This window comes from Lineus longissimus, chromosome 5 (genome assembly GCF_910592395.1).
Source record: "Lineus longissimus chromosome 5, tnLinLong1.2, whole genome shotgun sequence".
Classification (NCBI taxonomy): Eukaryota; Metazoa; Nemertea; class Pilidiophora; order Heteronemertea; family Lineidae; genus Lineus; species Lineus longissimus.
In genome coordinates this window covers 5,308,479-5,329,162 of record NC_088312.1, presented here as the reverse complement: position 1 = coordinate 5,329,162, position 20,684 = coordinate 5,308,479, and the positions used below count along the sequence as shown (strand labels likewise).

The following is a 20,684-nucleotide window of genomic DNA, read 5'->3' as shown; positions in this document are numbered from 1 at the left end:
GAAATGAGATTACATAATACATTCTGCAGATGAATTGTGTGAGATCTTTTATGATATGCCAACAGTGTTACTATCACTACGTAATGCCAACAAGCTTAGGGAAACTGCCAGTCCATACCATTAGGTGCAAAGAATGGTCAAACACTCACTTCCAGCCATTTCCCGAAACAAGCCAAATGGCCTACTAAAGAACTCATTGGCGTTAAGAGATGGAAAATGGCACAAGATAGCCAAAACATGACTCTGTTTAAATGAACGAGAATGGTGCCAAGAGCCCTTCGCATTTGGCGGTCGTAAATAAAAATGTCCCTGTCTTCTATTATCTCAATATTGCCATTCGGTTCATCAATATCAGCGTGTGGGCTTGGCCGAATCAAACACGACAAGCCTCTGATAGATACAAATTACTCCTTAGAGTTATTGGTGATAGTCAATATTGGCAGGATCAATGATAGCTGTATGTTACATAGGGGATTTAACTATAAAGCAAGGGGTTATATCAAAACTGAAGCCACAGTATGATAACATGCTAAGTCGTCTTCCTCAACACCCTTTCTCTCTTATAAGACAATTGGCATAATAGCAAGTTCAGTTTGACAGTTGATCTGTAATTTACAAAAACTGATACATTCTGTCTGAAGGTGACTAGCCAATGGATACCTGAAAGATGAAAAGGAAAAAGAACATCACGGCATTTAATATTGAAGAAATGGAGAAGGCCGTGTGATATGTGGTCTTGGCATAGGATTCTTTATCTCACACGAAAAACCCACATATTAACAGGCTAAACAACATCTCGAACCTCCTCCCCAATGTTTAGTTTTTTTGGCATCTTCCAACTTTGAGATTTTGACAGATCAACAAACGACTGAAGTCACGCTTCAGGCAATACTTCCTTCTCTTCATGAACATCCCTGGCCAATTGGGACCGTTAGTCTTACCACACCCTGACCAACAGGTACATTAGTATTGAGATGGTATACGACCCTGGAGGCAGAGACTGTCTTACTAATGTTCAAAGCAGAACCAACGATGAGAGCGACTACAATGCCAAGTCCCATTCCATTGGATCAAGGATTGGCTTGAAGAGTGCGTTTATTGCGCGTTTCATTATCAACCATCCTCAATAGAATAGTAATATGCTTTCTGGAGCCCTTAATATGCCGATGGCGGTTAATTCGATTAAATACGCGCATGCAACGGGCTGTATAATGTAGGATATGCGTGCAAGTGAAGTACATCTGTCCTTCAGGATGGGCTTCCCTGCATCTGGGATCAAGGCAACGCAATTCTTACTCCACTAGGTCTGAAACACGAGGCTTTCCCAACCTTAACACCCGTTCAACAGTTTGATAATAACTAGGAATAGGCTCCGGTCTAATGAGGTCTAATAAGACAGGAATGATTAGATAAAGTCGCTTTGTGCGCAAAACAAACATGAATCAGGGCATGAAGGGGTAGTGTTATCGAAATGTTGTCTTCACATATTAAGTCCTCGAAAACGTACATAAGCATACTTGTTGAAGAGTACCTGTTTATGTCAAAGGCATCTAAAATGGCTTGCTCAAATAGTTCGAACTCGATCGAAGGATTTCGCTTCAACAGAACTAGGTCATATATATCAGTACAGAAAGGCAGTAACATTGCATATTATATTATGTTTCCACCTACACCAGTGACTGATCTGCCCTATATTTGCCCTGAGATAAAGGACAAGTCAATTAATAGAAACCCAGCCTTGAGGCAAGTACGATCGACGAAGTGATTGATTTTTTGTATAATGGAGTATTTTAGTCATATTGATTAGCAAATATTGTTTTTTCAACCAAAAAATACAATGAACGTTCTGTAACATAAAATCGAAAAGATTTACCTGCACTTGTTAGCCATTTTACCGACTAACATGATAGAAAAAGCACTCAATGCGGAACGATAGCAAACTATATGGCAATGGATGTACATGTATGACTATCACAATCTTTATGTTTGGGATGGATATGGTTACATATTTTGAGTAGAGTTCTCGCATTCCCGTTTATGGACAGTATGATTTAGCGTGAGACCTGGGCTTATGATAACTAGAAAAAACTCATGATCAGCGTACGAGAGGATCGATCGTTTAGATGTCCTCTTGGTGAGAGGCTCCTGTATATTCCTGATACTTGTTTATGTTTAAACTATTTTATTTTTCCAGTTAATAAAGAGTATACACCCACTCACCCCTACATCAACAATTGTAATCAAACATGTCACAGAGAGTTCAATACTGGAAATCGATAACAAACCCCCGGGTATGTCATCTCCTTGAAAACAAACACACTCCTACACCACCCGTACCTTTGACAATAACATGTTTTTCAACCCAGCTCCAATGTCAAGGCATAAACGACCATCCCCATTCGCAATCCAAAAAAAGATACAAGAAATTTAAGGCAATTAGCCACATATCGAATACCTCAATAACTTGGCAGCAAATGTCGCCGCTGTTGTTGCGAAGATGCGCCGACCAGTGTATTGTAATATAGTATGTGCTGTCATGTCAAAGAATTATGAATGGATATGATTCGAGAAGTTACCGAGAGGGTGACGATAGAGAGGAGGAAAAAAAAGTAAGAGAATACTCAAAGCAAAGTCAAGTTCAGTTAGCCAAGGATAGAAAATACACTTTGATATTGTGTCTCCGTTGCCAGTCAATAGCCAGGTGCAATCGTATTAGACATGTTGGAGTCGCTCGCTAGTCGATGTTGTCATTCGCGAAATCATGTTTTGTTGGGGTCTTATCTAACACATTTTTCTCACTCTGCTCACAGTAAAGCTATTTCGCGAAGAGGACTGGCCTCCAATAGTGTCTGATTTTAGCCAGCGTGTTAGTGATATCCTTAAATCTAAAGACGTTATATACATGTATGGTACAGAATAGTCGGAATGCACCGTTAAGCGTTTGAAGACTCGGGAAGCCAATAGACCACCATGTTGTGGATTCAGGAGCACCTGTTATGGTCTTCACAAACTTACTAATTGAGCACCAGGTAATGATGCAATTAAATCTTCTGGTTTAAGTTTACAGATCATTTACATCACGTTAACGCTTGCAGGTGCAGAAAACGCACATAACATTCATCCTAAAGGGCGGTACTAAAGTGAATTTAAGGCAACAACAACATCGATGAAAAGAAACACTGAGTAAAATAAATCCCAAGCACTTGTGTATGGACTGACTGATCATAAATATTGCATACCGAGGTATCAGATATATTGGCCTCAGAAGGGATTGCAACATCGCGATTTTTCTGGTTTGGTGCTGTAATGTACTTGGCGGGAACCGCCCCCAGTCGTCACTGTCTGAGAGGGAAAATATCCACGGCCTCCCAGAGGTCTGATGTTCGATCGACTGTCCCCAGAGATCCTTCCCCTACTTGAAGTTAGTAGTAAGATCGTCAATAACACAAAAGAGGGTAACTACGCTCTGCTACCATGTAACGTACTGGGCGGGAACCGCCCCCAGTCGTCACTGTTGGACGGGAAAAATATCCATGGTCTCCCAGAGGTCTGATGTTCGATCGACTGTCCCCAGAGATCCTTCCCCTACTTGAAGTAAGTAGTAAGATCGTCAATAACACAAAAGAGGGTAACTACGCTCTGCTACCATGTAACGTACTGGGCGGGAACCGCCCCCAGTCGTCACTGTTGGACGGGAAAAATATCCATGGTCTCCCAGAGGTCTGATGTTCGATCGACTGTCCCTTGAGATCCTTCCCCTACTTGAAGTTAGCGATAAGATCGTCAAAATCACAAAAGATGGTAACTACGCTCTGCTACCATGTAACGTACTGGGCGGGAACCCAGCGGATTTGGGGGACTCGTGGCAGGAAGCCCGGACTCCACGATCAACTCACTAGGTTAACAATAGTTACCCTGGGAAGCTATAAGGGAACCAGTACAATACCCGTTCTACTCACTAGGAGGCAGGATGAAATAAGCAAATCTTCCTGCACGCTGATTGGTCGAGAGAAGTTAAAATGGTGGATGTCGGAGATCTACTCATTTCGTCCCACCATTCAGTGATCGGGTTTGTGTACCAATTCTTAAACAACAGCATCACGTGACCTTGCAGTACCACCATTTATGATGCAGATATTGACGTTGGCGTTGTTTAGTGTTGTTGTAGTTGTCAGCCAGGCGCCAGGGTACCTGTTCAAGCCGTGGAATGAGCATTTTCATAGTACAGCGAACCTTTTGCTCGCTCTTTATCGTAGCTTTACAACTTTCATTTGAACGTCATACGCTCTGCTTGAAGATACCTGTAAACTTGGGGAAGCTTTCCAGAAAACCTTAAAGGATTTGGTCTTACGACATTTAGGCACATAGTTTGCTTGTTTGGGAGTCGGCTTACGGTTGATGACCGATATGATATGTAACACTGTGGTCTGGGGCAATTCCTACGACTCTTTCGGTAAAGATCTCGGGTTCCAAAATGATTTTGCGGAGCGATCCGCGTAGCAGGCCAAATTGCGTTTAAGAAAACTTTACGGGAAATGCTGGCTTCTGAAAGTTTCAGCGATCATGTGTGGCCTTGTCTAAAAATAAAAATACTACAGCAGTACAAGGTTTGCCGAGGTATTATTAGCTTAAGTTAGCATATTTGTAGTCCATGTTTGAGAACTGATTCTCTTGTACTTAATTCCTGAGGTTAAAGCAACATAGGCCTCATGTTTTGAACAGAATTGGCCATCTTTCAGCAAACTAATGGAGCTCTACAGCATGGAATGCACCAAAGGTGCTTCCTGAATGAAAATCGCGGTCATTCATTTGCGAAGTAGGTTATAAATCGAACTCTATCTTGGTAGATCACCAACCGCTGGCACTGAGACTTCGTAGCCCTCCTGAAGAGTTCAGAACGACGAAATACATTGAATTGGCAAATGTTCTTTATTGATGATGGTCATTGAAGAATTTGGGAGAAATCTGTCGGTAACAACTTACCGCGATGAATTTTACAAAAGTCCACATAAATATATATATGCTGGTAAAATCATGCCGAGTTACCATGTCTCTTTCTTCGGAGACATGTCCAAAATCAAACCGTTTCCCGGAAATCGTCAACCATTCAAACTGAGGGAACTTCTTGGCTCATAACGCAAATCAAAAACTGTGGTTTTGAGGTGGATGTTTCAGTACGATAAAATACGTCTATCTACCATGATAATTACGCCGTTCTATGGTTCTACTACACGTTCTGTATGTTTTTTTCCTCACCAAAGAAACCAATGTCAATCGACTCTCAAAGCAATCCTACCCCCTAACGCGCAACCACTTCCCACAGGGACGTCTGGTTACCCCGAACATGAAGATCAAGAACATAAAATGTAAACATGAAACTTCTCGGGGTTCAAAATAACGCTTTTTCTGACCTCGAAGGTACAAAAATTAGCACAGTCTTCTTCAAATTAACCATATTCAATAGCGTGGAAATTAGCTGACTTTCTGAAATAACGAGTTGTTTACCAGAGCACATTCTAGACGAAAGTGTCAATTTATTTTTATCTATGTCAATCCTTGATGGCGAACCTGCAATGTGGCAGAACTTGGGTCGATTCGCGTTCGGTGAAATCGGTTCGATTTTTTTTCAGTAAGTCTAAACGCCCCGCAAACCCTTCGTCGATTGGTTGCCCGTCGACTCAATCGACCTGTTTCATAAATCTTTTTAACTACCGAACAGCTTCACATGCGAAGTACTGAGGGTCATTTTGACCCGATCCTTTATTGTAAACGCGACTGTCGAAACATTTTGATTTTAAGACAACGCGTTAAACTATCGGATGCACCCTGTATATTGGAATGCCTATTACAATCAAGCGCAAGCTGCACATTCTGTGCTCGCCCGCGCATGCGTGCAGTAGGACAGGCAGCTTCCGGGTCCCGGGGATCGCTACGACTCATCCACGCCGTGTGATACAGCGTGCACTGGATCCGTAATGAGATGTGGAGAGCCCGCTACAAATCGATTTCTAGAGACGCGGTAACGGTGCTTTCCTTGGCGATGCATGAAGGATTGTAGCAAAGGAATCCGTTTTTCTTGCCGAAAATTGCAAAGGACTGCCTCTTGAATGGACAAACTTGGCCCGGGCACTGGTGCAATGTGTTCATGATTCAAATTTCTGTATTTTACGGATGCAATCGGTTTATAGTCAGTGTTGCTTCAGACTGTCTGGTTTTCCCAGACAGAAAAAACTCTTCATTGGTTCCCAGGCTTGGATTCCCAGGGATGCGTGTGCTAACTCGGTCTGCAGGATTCCTCAGTGTTAGGAAATGGTTTTCCAACTTTAGTTTCTAACAAGTAGTCCCGTTTATCATTTTGCAATGCTTGTGTTGTCTATATAAGGCATGCATGTTTGTTCGACTACCCTGGATTCGCGAAACTTATGAATATATTTATTTCGGTGACTTAACATAATTAATGACAGTTTGGTTGTCCCGATATTAGAACATGTGTAATCTCTTTGCACCCTCTGTCAGTTCAATAAGTTGATTTCATTTTGCCTTGATTCTATCTTGGGCGGCAGAGTAATCAAAATTGAGGTTTAGGGGATATTTGTTGGGCATCCCTGGAACATTAACATATCCTGTCTGATAGAACGACCATGATACATGGTTTACTTACATATTTGGAACCTGGGAAGCATAATCTGCATACAACGTTTCCTTGTCTGGCAGTCTCGTTGAAAAAGGGGCGGTGCTTCACTTTTTTGGACCTTGTGCTCAAGGAATGGCATTTTAGCCCCTCTGTTTCACATTGTTGGGACTTCCTCTTTAGTTTAATCGTTTCTGTGAATCGTCAGTTTTAAATTGCGCTGTCTGGGATGCGTTTCCGTGGCTTCGTGCAAAGCCAGACTGCGTTGTGTCTAGACGTATCGACAGGGTCCTTGTAGATTTCTTTACGTGAGTACCAAGAGCAGAGTATCATCTGCGCAGTTTCGGTGTTTCAGAAACAAACAGGCCTTCTAACTGTCATGTCATTTTTTCGTTATTGTTTCCAAATTCCTTTGTCCAAGGCACGGTGTCTGACTAATCCTCACAAATTGCAGACTATATCCATCCGAAATACTTAATCACACAGAAACGTCACACAGGCCCTCCGTATCCTGAATTGCGGTTCAAAATTATCACAAAAACACTTTTGCAGTAATTTATCCTCAAGGTATAAAGATTATGAATTAATCACAGAAAGTTCGAGAGAGGTAGATTGCGGTTGCTTTCAACCATGATGTGGCATCACTTGGCGTGATTCATGTCTGCATACTCCAACCGGTGTCGCGTCTCCCCAACTTGTCTGAACAGTTTTTTATTAGTAATAAGGGGTATTGCACAATCTGGAGATCACCACTGGCCGAACCGATAGAATCATCGTAAGTTTCGGTCAAATGAGAAACCTACGCTGTGCAATTAGTTGAATGATATTCGAAATTGTCATCAGCAGAACAAAAGGGAAAGTAGTAGGAGTTTCAGTAGGAGTTTCGTTTTGTTCAATTTCAATGATGCTTGCAATGGGGTCTTTCCCAAAACACAAACTACAAGACACATTGACCGGAAATCCAACCGTTTTGCCCAATGCATGATTTTGACTTCGCTTGCAGTACATAGTATAAATCATCGAAATATTAAGTACCAAGGCTATATGTGCATCAAACCTTTTCCTTTAAGGACCTGAATATTTGCCAGTACAAATTTTATAAAAATACGATATGAATGTAATGACTTTTGAAACTTGCCTTGCTTCTGGAGGAAAGGACAAGTATAGGCTTTGTTCTCGACATGTTGGTTATGGCGACAGTTGAAATTATATCAAAGCTTTTCCAAAATTGCAGTAAGTAATGCGTTATCAATATGAGTAAGGGTCTGTTGCAAATAAGCATCCTGAATATTCTCATTAACTTACCCAGCAAAAGAACCCGATACTAATTACTGTAGTCGTAACCAGCCGACTAATCATCGGGTAGGTCGGAACATTAAGGTTTTGCGCGAGTCTGTTGATTACCATTGTCAGCATCAACCACTGACAGCAGACACTGATTGTGTGAAGTCACATGGTATGTGATGCCAAAAAACCTAAAAGAAATTATCACTTTTTACAAAAATCTATTCAATACCCCCAAACCATCGTATTCAATAGAGTGATTGGCGTGGCGTTGTCAGTCACGTAAAAAAGGAGAAATGAAATCCGGATGTACCACGTGTTTGGGAAAGACACTCGATCTCCCCACCACGCGTATGAATTTTATTGTATTTGAATTGCATCGTACGGGTACAGTCAAATCTTGATTTAGGCTGACAATGTACAACTAATGCAGCCAATGTTTACAGTGTTGAACGTTACGTGTTATGTAATCAGCGATAAAGTCAAGAACTTAAGTAGTCAGTACAGTCAATAATATTGACTTCAAAAAAATATTTTTATGTTGTAAATACAGTTGAAATTCAGACTGCTAAAGAACGATTTTTTAGTAGTGAATACATACGCAATTATCAATCAAAGAATAATTTTCATTTGGGAACACTTTTGAAATTGCAATTGAGAGTCGAAAATTATTTTTAGTAGTGAATATAGTTGCAGTTAACTCTACGAGAAAGATTTTCATTAGCGAATTAAATAACGAATAATGAATTACCGTTGTTAATCAGTATTTATGTTAAAAGTGGCAAAAAAGAGTGATTTTCCGTAGTGAATACAGTTGAAATGGACAACCAAAGAATTATTAAATAGTGAATAATACAGATGAAACTAACACCGAAATAATGATTTATTGAAGTTAATGCAGTTTATGAATACCAAATAGTGACTTTCAGTAGTGAGTACACTAGTTGATACAGACAACCAAAGAATAATTTTCAGAAGTGAATACAGTCGAAATTGACTACCCAAGATGATCTTTAGAGTGAACTGAATACAATTGGAATTGACATCCAAATCATGGTATTCAGTAGTGAATATATCCAAAGTTGACAACCTTAGAATGATTTTTCAGTAGTGAGCACAGTTGCAATTGACAACCAAAGAATAATTCCTAGAAGTGATTACAGTTGACATCCAAATAATGGATTTCAGGGATTTCGTAATACTGAAATAGACAACCGATTGGTGACGAGTTCTGTGTTCCATGACATTTTTTACCAAAAGCACTGCGCATCAATGCTGGTATACTGTATCTCTCTCCATTAATTCTATCATCAGTAATAAACGACCACGATGATGAAGCTAATTAAAAGCAATATCACTTGCGAAATTCGAGTGGATGACACTTGCAACAGTACATCCACCATCACACATACGTGCATGGTAAAGCGCTTTGTACTTGGGTTCTGTTTCTGATATGTAAAATGCTTCCCTTTCGAGTGGTGTTGGAGAGTGCAGAATCGCGGCAGCAAAACTTGGCAACTTTTTAATAATGATTTTTGCAGATGAAACAGCCTCTACTTCATCATATGAAATAATTTTCACTCTATAAAATAATCACCTTCCGTGAAGAGGACCGGTGATAGGTTTGCAATTCCTGTTAGCACTGTCAAACCTAGTTGATGATAAATTTGGTCAAAGGTTTGTCATGTTTTATTGATTCACGTACGACCGTACCAAAGGTTGTTTAACGAATTTCTTCCTCGACACATCATTTTCTTCCGATATACATAGGGTATATAGGGTATATGTTTCTGTTATAACAAAACGTACTAACTCTAGAATCAAGTTACAAATGATGGAAGTCATTTGCCATGTATTTTGATTTGATGAGTGATGAAGATTTGCCTGTCAGAAGATGTTTGTGCCTCGGCTGATTTTAGAGGCAAATTTGTAAACCTTTTATCCATTTTTACATAATAACATCAGTGAGTGACGAAATAATATGAAAACGAGTTGCACAACGCACTTCGTCTGCAACCAAACCAGGCACCTGACCTAAGCCAGCATGTTTCAAAAACATGAACCTCATTCCGAAGACACTAACCACCTCTTGCTGGATGAACGCTGTCCTTGGTGATCGCACACCAGTAATCCGATAATATACTGGAGGCCTGTCAAGGCTACCATGATGCATGATGGTGACTTCTTGCTAGCACGGCGTTCGCTATTTGCTGCTTTACGCGCCTTGCAATCTACCAGTTCTGATTAACAGGCGATGTCAGCGACGAGTAATGCATGCTACATTTCACTCGACAGTATCAAACATACATTTTGTGCAATGCTAGCTGTCCTTTCACGTTCATCTAAGAGCATTTGCTTTAATCTTGTTTTTGATGTCACAAAAAAGGACATTGAACTATGTTATGCTGCAACCCCCGAATCACTAGTACTCGCAATGTCGGCTATTCTTGGCAAGACCATAATTCATAGATAGTATCAAGCTATCATAGATAGTAACAAGGCTACACTTGATACCCAGCAAAGACAAATATAATCAGTGCGAAGAGGAACAGCATACTGCCATGCTATGTTTCGGTTGGAATTGGGACATCAGGCAGTGTTTTGTGTGCTCATCATTGGCAGTGAATGCACCTTCAACAAGTTTCCGTTGCAAACCGATAGCTTTATTGTGAGATTTTTGGTTGCTGGATGAATACTGACGTTATCAATAGTGTCCTGCAGGCTTTGTTCTGTTAGGACCTAGCAAGGAGATTGCTGAATTACCAAGGCGAATACCCGATGTCACAAACAGCATCATTCGGTACTAATTATACCTCTTGCACTAACTTTATATGCAGAAAGTTGGTACATGTAGGTTCGAACGTTGACGATAACTATCAAGGCTCAGTCTCGGTCGCCATTGTCAGGTTCAAATGGTGTCTCCTTCCTTCAAGGTACCTAAGAAGTCATCATAAGTGAGTGACGATGTCATTACAAATTCAAATGACAAAGATCAAGCCAACTTTTTTTCAATAGGAGCTGTGTCCATTCTAACTATCAACGCCTTTCATTTTGAAGTTCTTTGACGAGTCATCTCCAAAAAACCGATGCGCTGCCTGAACCACAAGCAACCGTCAGTTACGAAAAGAACTTAAGTATTCAAACATAGAAGCCATCTTGATGGTGATGTCGATTAACTACAAATTCCTTCCTTCCTCATTTCTAAGCAATTCCATAACAAGCTGTTCAATTCAGTAGGCCCAAAAAAAGATGTCTTGTAATTAACAATTGCATCTCAGTACTAGATACACCATTGGGATTTGGGCCAACCCTTCCCCTTATGCATATCCGTTTTGAAATTTCCTGCAACCATCCTTTAAACATTCCATATTCTAGAGAACCAATGCTGCAAAAACACTTCGATCTTCCGCTGCCCTGTATCGTTTGGAATCCAAGCACAATCCCTCCTTAGCAACGGGTTCAAGGTCATCAGAGGCTTTGCGGTAACTGCAGCTGTAATGAACTCGCAGCCTTGATGCATGTTCGTTCTCAGCAATCAAGGGAATACTTCTGCGTATTTAAAGGGAAACTTCTCTGGTGGGAATGATTCTTCGTAAAGGGGAAATTCATATTAGAAAGCTTGAGCTTGAGCTGGCTAGTAATTGACTTTCATTGACTTTCATGGGTAAAGCTTCTGCTTCTTTTAAGCCGATGTTCTCGAGCAATGCTTTGGCTTCATCGAAGGAGAGCATCAAAAACAGTGCATTTACTTGCCAATTTCAATGACCGAATGGTGTCATAACAAAAAATGGCTTATTTCAAAGAGATATGTCTGCATCGTGCCTTCATGACGTTTAGTGACTCGATTATGCATCGTCCAAATTGACTCTTGTTGATTGGAACATCTTTCAAGATTTGAGAGTCCCGCCTAGCTCAAGGAAACAGGGAATCTTTTTCCTCATCTCTTCGATTGCATGAATGCCCGTAGAATAGCAAGTGCATTAAGTTGCTTTAATGTTCGAAGGTTCGACCTCATCATCCCCATCGAAGGCTTAGAAAGCAACACGTGTAAAACCACTCCCGACCTGCATTAATGACCAGTATATAAATTGCTCTCATATTACTCTCAGCTACAGCCCCTCTAAAAGTAGAAAACCGCGGCCATTGTAAATGGGCACACCCTGCCGGATACATTATCTTTACGAGGTATTCCAATGCTATAAAATAACGCAACACTCTCTTCTCCACCACCTTCACATAGGACATCTCAAGGACACCAATGATTATTTATCACCCAATCGATAGCGCCATTGATTTTGTGTAAACAGATAGTCACTGCACAGAAGCATTAAACCCAGCTCATCTAATCATTTGTACTTTTGTGAATGGAGCTTCTTCTAAAGTGTTCCTGACCTCGTGTTCATAGATGGTTTATGGTTTCTTAGTTACCCTGCATACCAACTGCCACTGCATGCAGGCAAGGTTGCAATACGCATGCCTTTCACACCTATCTCAATGGTATCGGCAGCCTTGATGGAGTAGCATTACAAGACCACAGCATCCTTCACCATGCGTGGGTGGAGATGTTCCATTCTTCGAAGGGGGGATGGGTATCCTTTTATGCTGCAGCAAAAGCAATGGAGAAAGAGGCAAGTACTGTGCTGTGAAGGTTCTGTGTGTACTTGGGATGACAACATGCGCTGGCAATGACAACATACAAAATCGATGCGGTGCCTTCTCGGCATAAATTATTGTTTAAGACTTTGACGCCAGTTGAGTACAGCGCATGTGCATGCTACGTATTAGAAACATGCAAGGAGCATGCATCTAGCTGCATCCATTGGTAACAGGGAGTGGCCGGGCTATGGTTATGCATCCATGAAGAGGGTTATTAAACATTGCGTGGGAGTGAGGCACGGTTGCCAAGTAAATAAACCGCCATTCGCGGCGTCTTGTTAGTGGTTTGAACTCTTATCGAAGGCTAGTGCTTGCCTTGTTGAAATTGACGTTAATATTCGAGGTGTAGTATTGCCATGCATAACATGTAGGAAATTAAGTCCTTGTTGATGATTGTTAGTTATCTATTCCTGATAGCTGTGGTGCACAAGTGTCCATTGAGAAAAGGGATGGGGAATCTCTCACATCTGGCTTAACGATATTGAGGACAATAACTACAATTGCATTTGGTGTCTGTTGATAGTCACCTTGGCAGTAAGTGCCTCGGTAGAAAAGTTGATGCTTTCCAAAGTAAGTTAAAGAAATCGTAGAATAGGCAGAGTAGGGACGGTACTCGGTTCTTTCCTTTTGTCATTGGAATGAGATGTGACTAAGAGGTTCATGGCTATGATTGATAGTCCACATGGCATACAATACGAGGAACCTGTAGAAAGCAGCTTGTCCGAGTGGTCTACAAGGCAATGTTTTAGGCACTAGCTCGAAAGGGCGTGCGTTCGAGTCCCACGGCTGCCAAAATATCATTCTGTTGCTTCTTTTTGCTGTCATTCGGCAGTTTTGCAATGTTTTTTTAAAGTCTGGGCGGAATAGTCTAGTTCCTTGGTTCTGTCTGCTTTTTTCCGAAGCAAGCGTATACGGTGTGTAGTTGCCCTTATGGTATCAACGGAGCCGTAATAGCCATGAATGCTGCAGTTATTTTGCAGACAAGTTGAAAGTTGCTCTGACCAAACGAGGTTTTTATCAAACACCCCCTAGGCTTCAGGATTATTGCAAATTGAACCATTTTCAATTAAAACATATTTCTGATGTACATGTATTCTATATAGAATTCAATAAATGTATTTTAAATATTTGTATTTCTCGTTCCTAAGTATTGCTTTGCAAAGATACCACCGTTTCAACACCGGTCTTCTTCTGAAGAAGGAATGGTATGAAAGCAAGTTGGCAATGTGCCATACATCAGGTCACAAATAAACCCAGTCCGTTTGTACCTTGACGTGTCATCACCATTCTTGCCTATTTGACTCCATGCACTGTCCTACCAACCCGGGGAAGCTGATGCGGCAAGCAGCAGCAGTAACGCGCGATGACAACACGAAGGAATGTCATCTTCCTTTGATGACGAAGCCACTGCATGCTACCGTGGAGCGTTCATGCAGCATCGATCTGATCGGCCAAGGCCACCGAGGAATGGAAACAGGAAGCATTCAGTACATTTATCGCGCGAATGCGATGCCAGTTGATGCGCCAAGGCAAAGCGTTTTTTATCATCGCTCCGATCAATTATTGCATGTGGATAGCATTGCTAAACATGGGCAGTTCTGCTTGAAAGAAAGGGTCCATGGCTTTCTTCATTGCTGTAGGGAGAGCAGTGATGTGGCGAATAGGTAAACAAATACCGCCATCTCGTCACGTAATCTTCCATGCTTCCGTCATGATGCATGCATGTGTCCTTGGACAAGTCATTAACTCCACACTTTCAGCAGATGTTTGGTCAGGAAAGGAAATGATGCTGAAAGAACGTGGTACCTTTGTCACAGTAAAATTTGAGAATAGGGCCATATTTGCACTAAGGTATCGCCAACCAAAGGAAACCTACGGGAGGAATGTGTTTAAATACACTACTGGCGGACGGAAATAGTCAGCAGGGGCTACCTAGATTAAAATCACGACATCATGTTTTATTGCCTTGGAAGTGCCAATTCTCTGCGTGGCTAATAGTGGAGTATGACAGGCTGCTAACCTTCCCAATCAACGCATTGTTGTTGAATGACGTCGACCAAGAATTCTATGAAGTTACCAAACATTCTCCAATGGGAAAAGGATGGCCTTGAAAAAGTTAGTCGATGGCGCAAGGGTCGTCAATAGAAATGCATGATGCGTTGTCGTGCTTGAGGGATGACACTTATGGCCTATCACATCGGCTGATCGGGAGCTTTGACAGCTGGTCGCCGGGAAGGAGTGGTGATCGACTCCGTCCCTGGGATTAACCGAGGGAAGAGTACGAAGGGTTAGTAAAGTATCGGAAAGGATCGGAATGGTGCGTGGATAAAATATACAATGTCATAGCATGGCAAGGTAAACTTTAAGATGCTAAACGATAATGGTAATGCAGTTAGCTTTTAATCGACCATGCGAATCCCCTCTCTGTCCATTGTATCACTGATGACCGTAAGAGAATTGAATCAGCAGAATGCTAGGTCGTGTAGAGGAAGAGGATCAGTTGCCACCAAGTCTATTGCTACCCTCCCCTCCATTCCCCAGCCTTCATATAAAACCCCCAACAGAATATGCCACGTGAAATGTGATAATAATTTTTTGCCTTCATTCATAAATGTCATTTTAAGGAATGGCTGACAGAATTTCCTGGGGCCTCTAGCATGATATGACTGTTTGTGGGAGTGGATGTGCCTGTAGCTACCACTGATTGCAAAAAAAGGAATCGAGGCATGACGACACCAGGACCTCACCCCGTGACTGAATGATGAGTAGTCGCGAGGGATTAACACATTGAATAACGAAGTTGCAGCTGCATTGCGCGTTCATGCAAACCAATTGTAATCGAGGGACTGTTTCGAGTGCTTCGAAAAAGGGTATTTCGTAAAAGAGTATTGGCTGAAAACGTGTGAGCCCTTTTCGCAAATGATGTGTAATGTTTTGAAGTAACCGTTTCCGACACTATCACCAAGAGTATTCAACACAACAAAATCTAGCTGAACAGCGCAAAAACCCTTTTCGCGCTTGGTCTAGGTCAACACGATTAAAGGACGGATATTTTACTCCATATTTTCAATACCCCCAATCACTATACTAAACAGTGATCATCCTTCTGACGATCTAGTGCAGGAATTCGGCGTGCACTTGTTCTTGCTATTGGCACTATTTGCTCCCTTCGATGTGGTCCTTGAGCTCACGTCCGGCTGCAGGTCACTCCTTTGTCCATCCTGTCCTTGTAATATGATCAACGCACTCGTTTTCCAGTAGGCGTGAAGCACCTGAGCTTTATGTCAACGGGGTTCATCCACTCTAAACATTCAACCGGTGCGAACACTGTGGTAGGTTCGGACATTCTTGGTATCGCTGATGTCCCACTCCGCCCTGGAGTGTTTAGATGAGGAAGGTCCGTGAAGATGATCCTGACGATAACCCTGACAATTCAGGTTCTATTGAAAAGACCATCAAAGAACTACTGATTCAGGGGTTAGTAGACATTCGCCCGGCAGAGTCTGTGTAAACAAACGTCTCCCCGCCCCAACTTGTGATAGCGCTCATGACAACTCTGACAGCACTATGATCTCGACTCTTCAAATTCAAGAAGTGGTGTAACTGAAATTGATCAGCAACCTTGGAGACAATCCTGCCAACTCAAGGATTCTACCACAACCAATGGTAGTCCTCATCAGATAATGAAAGGAAAGGGTGCTTCATCTACAGAAATTTGGCAAAGCCTATTTGACAAAATCACGAACTGATTGCAAGAATCAAGGCAATCGACGTGACATGATCAGAACGATCGTCAACGAAACTGAAAGTCGATATATATCTGATGAGCATGCACTATTTATCTAAACATTAGAATACTGTCAACGCAGATGAATCTAAACTCCACTTAAAGTTTTGACGGTAGGACTAAACCGCATAGCTTAGAGCCAGCTCCACACGAAAAACTAAACCGGAGGAAAAACAACTGAAATTGCTGATAATCGGAATAATTGCCGACTCATGGAAAGCAGTTCTTTCGAGAAATTACCATTGAGTTGTCCTCCGTTCGGTTACTTGTGTACGGCGGGTTACTGGGTAAGACGAGATCATATCAAAATGGTTACATCAATGTGCTTGAGGAAAACATCCCCGAACAACAGCCTGAGCCTGACCCATAAGCGGTTTGTATCATGTCACCCACCCAGGCCACCGACAAGCTACGGACACCGCTGCTTAATTTCGGTGATGGGGACATCCGCACAAGCCGCAAGACTACAAAGGCTTCCCCAAATAGCCTTGCCTGTTACGGATGTAAAATACACATTTGAGCTGAAGGAGTATAACCAAGTGAGAATGTTAGAATATTCTGATGTGCTGCATCGAGGAGAGAGGAACCTACCTGTTCCTTTGACGCCCTTTATTGCACTTGACTTCTCGATGGAATCTGAAAAGAAGGAGGTGATGGTAATAAAATTGTTAAGGTTGTGATGCGGGCATCGGACTTACACCCCTGTGTTGCCTGTACAGCATCAGTACACAATTTATATGAACAGGATGGCCTCATGATCTCCGAAGCCAATCAAGATGTAGCCTATGCACCTTTAAGCACATTTCACTTTTGCTAGCAAGAACGCGGCGAGACGTCACTGTACATTGGGTACAACGTCACGACTACGCTTGAAATGTACAGCAACTTGTAGAGCATGATGAAGCGCGACAGGTCGCGGGATGTCGTGGCAGTACATTGTACGCAGTGTATCCGCTAACTGCAGAAGCATAGTCACTGCGCCCATACGTGGGGATTCTCAGCTCTACTGGTAGGCCTAAACGAGGTCGGAGTCGGGAATAAGAGCAGGGAATTGCAATGATAGATTAACCTAAGCCGCAAGATGATCAACGACGCCTTCTTCCTACGACACTGCTGCTCTGGTATTTTTTTGCTCTGTTGGTTGGGAGTTTGCAGAGAGTTGGATGAAGTATAATAAGCAAGCATGGTAAGTAAGTCTAACTCTTGGAAAACATGAAAAGCTGGCACTACGGAAGTATTGGCTGACCAAAACAGGCTATATTCAATATTGGCTTCAAATAATTATGAGTTTCGCAACAAATAAATCAGTTAGTGTCATAACAAATTTATCAGCACTGGAAAGAATATCACAAAATGAGCAAAAGATATAATGCTCACTGATTTGACAGGCTATTAGAATAGAAAAAATTAGCAGGCGATAAAAAGTTTAACGTCTACCTTGATATGATGGATACATAACCATTTGGACTTCATCAAAGTATCCAAGCTACCAGAGAATGATACATGTACATGTATCCAATTAGAAGCGGGGAAATATGAACAATACGGGACTGGCTATTGCGTAGTTACTTTTAAAATGTTTTGTAGGTGGTGACCTAAGTTAATAGGAGTACGATAGGCTAAGGATTGGACGATATGCACTTTGTCTCACAATCTGGAATCAATCTCAAGCTAACATTGCGAGTTTCACTAATGCATGCATGCACGTCGGGCACATCGAATGTACAGGTGGGTAATGCTGAATGAAATTGAAAGCAAATCTCATGTAAATATATTATTGTACTGAGGTATAACCCACGTGCTCGCGGGACTCCCGGATGCGGTCTACAACCTACTGAGAAGACTTGGAAAAAGGCCAGGCAGTAGTGATATCGTTCTCGTGTCTATTGTATCATGCTTTTTATTTCCAAGAACGCTTTTCTGCCGGTAGTTATTTGACGATGTTTGGAGGAGTTTGATATTAACCCATTTGTTACGTTATGTTTAATTGAAAACTAATATCGCAGTATTATAAACATTTACTTCTCCCCGTGGAATGTGGCAAGTTCAGTTTGGCTATCCCGAGTCGGCTATGGATACACAACTACAACGGTTGTGGCAACAACCACTTAAACTCATGCAGTCTTTGCTGACGCAGCAATATGCGTGTTGGGTGTAACACACTGTTTATTTCTACTTAGAAAAATCAAAGGATGTCCTCGGCTGAATATTCTTTAAATCAATGAAGCTTGAAAAGGGTTGCAAAAAATAGAATTAACATTCTTGGTGTGGATGTTCCGCGGTCTGATTATTCACCGCAGTACTGTCGAGGCAGCTCCAACACTAAGATGGCCCTGAATCATCGCGATAATACGGGGGATTGGTCGAGGACATTCCCGGATTCGCACACACCCATGATCGGAGGGGTAAATCTCACTGAAATTGACACTGACGATGGGATGCACGGATGGGTGATGGTTGTGTCTTCTCGGGTGGAGAAATTGTCCTTAGATTGATGCGCATGATTGCTGGACTAACAACGGATCAGTGATTACTGTACTTAATTCAAGGTTGGCGAGGTCACGGGACTTTAAGATGCGCTGGAAGCTTTCTATTGGTGGTTAAGCGTTGTTGTTCCCCGGCGTTGGTGGAAATAAGTTCTGCGTTTTGTCACACAACATGGCTTCTTCAGAAGCATTGGATGGGATAGGGTTCCAAGATAATGTTACATATGAATATTTCTGCTCCATGCGATGTTGTTATTTTCATTACCTTATGTAATTGGCTATGATGGTTAATCGTGAACCACATGCATCCGTGAAAGGTAGAAACAGACCCAAAGCCATATGTGCATAATGAAGATAAAGGACAACCACGAACCCAGCGAACCTTGAAATTACACCTCTTAGTTTTTCACCATTTCAATAATGCCGCGATATGTTGCAGCAAATCCTACAGATAGAGCAGTCACACCCTCTATATCACAATGCAGTGCTGCAGTCGCAACAGGCAAGACAGGGACAGTGTCACCCGTCTCCTCTGCCCTCTCACACCACAAACATACAAACTGCAGTCTTGAATTCTTACTTTTTTTCTCTCATCGCTTAAACGCAATTGCAGTGATAGCCCTCAGCAAGAAGGCACTCCCTCTTTTAATCGATCTAGCTCCAGTGAGCATCAGCCGTTTCTTGCTCGGTGGAGCCACGTGTTAGCACAATTTAACACTCACAGCTAAGGGACTATCACGATAACTGCACCAATCAAAATACAGCATACTTCAAAGATGTAATTTTGCCCAGGGATTCAATGTTACGAAAAAAACTAGTGAGTGGGTACAATCTCTCTCTGATGAATTACCTACCGAGAATGGCTGTAACAAGGACCACCAACATCTGCACCTCATGACCGCGAATTCTTGCTCCAATTTCATTTATCGACCAATCAGCATGAGGTGTAGATGTGGTTGACTCTTCCTAAAATACCTAATCTAAGTGATATCGCTTCTCGTGCTAGACCTCATTCAACCTGAGTAACCACAAACGTGCAACGTTAAGAGTGCAAGGCAGATTGGTGTGTGACATTTTCAGGTCGTTTGAACTATCAACAATACAACCCATCAACCAAGAAGAACACCGACCTATCTAGGCCCGGGCCTAGATAGTCACAGGTGACATATTGATGAAATGGCCTGTTCTGAACGAATATCTGTGTTATTTGTAGAGAAGGACTGAAACCTAACTGGAGTCACACCCATTCCTTCTCTGAAGCTGTATCGATGACAGGGGCACCATATTATTCACCCCTGACCAGGCACGTTCCTGTCTCATCAGTGAAATAAGAAAGCAGAGCGATTATAGACTGCCCCTTGATATAATGTCATAAACCTATATCTAGCTAGACTTACCCCCAGAGACAGTACGCTGCACCAGCCACCCATCTTGAGGACCCATCTCAGAACGCTATGCGAAAAGTTGAGAATGAAAGACATGGCTAGTGGGCCTCGTTCATCAAAATGCTGCAAAAGGGTTGAAGTGGACTCGAGAACCGCCAGTGTTAAACTTACAAAAATGTTAAGGGGATTTTATGAAGGTTACACCCATGTCCTATTAAAGAAGGGTCACTGAGCACCTTCTTTTTAATTTAGGGTGGTCAATTCCACTGAGCCAGGGAACTGACCACCCTAAATCTCAACAACATTAGGAAGTGCACTTTGCGTTACAAATAACATCGGCCTGGTCAATGGGTTTTTCCTGGAATCGCACAAAACAAATGTATCGACGAGGATTTTGAAGCTTTTCGCGATTCCGCCAGTGACTTAGCGTGACGCCGATTTTTAATACTCGTGTC

At 42.0% G+C, this 20,684-nt stretch overlaps 1 protein-coding gene across 2 annotated transcripts in view; it reads right to left on the bottom strand.

Moving 5' to 3' along the window:
* Positions 1-20,684, bottom strand: part of LOC135487618 (protein lin-28 homolog) — a 168,976-nt gene that overhangs the window by 140,570 nt on the left and 7,722 nt on the right. Inside the window, exons 1-2 of one of the 2 annotated variants that reach the window (XM_064771581.1) lie at positions 17,796-17,934; positions 16,950-16,994 (exon numbers count right to left, since the gene is read on the bottom strand). In XM_064771581.1, coding sequence (XP_064627651.1) covers positions 16,950-16,994; positions 17,796-17,820 — 70 coding nt within the window. In that variant the 5' untranslated portion in view covers positions 17,821-17,934. Of the gene's footprint in view, positions 1-16,949; positions 16,995-17,795; positions 17,935-20,684 lie in introns of those variants that run through there. The other variant, XM_064771582.1, reaches the window with a different exon arrangement.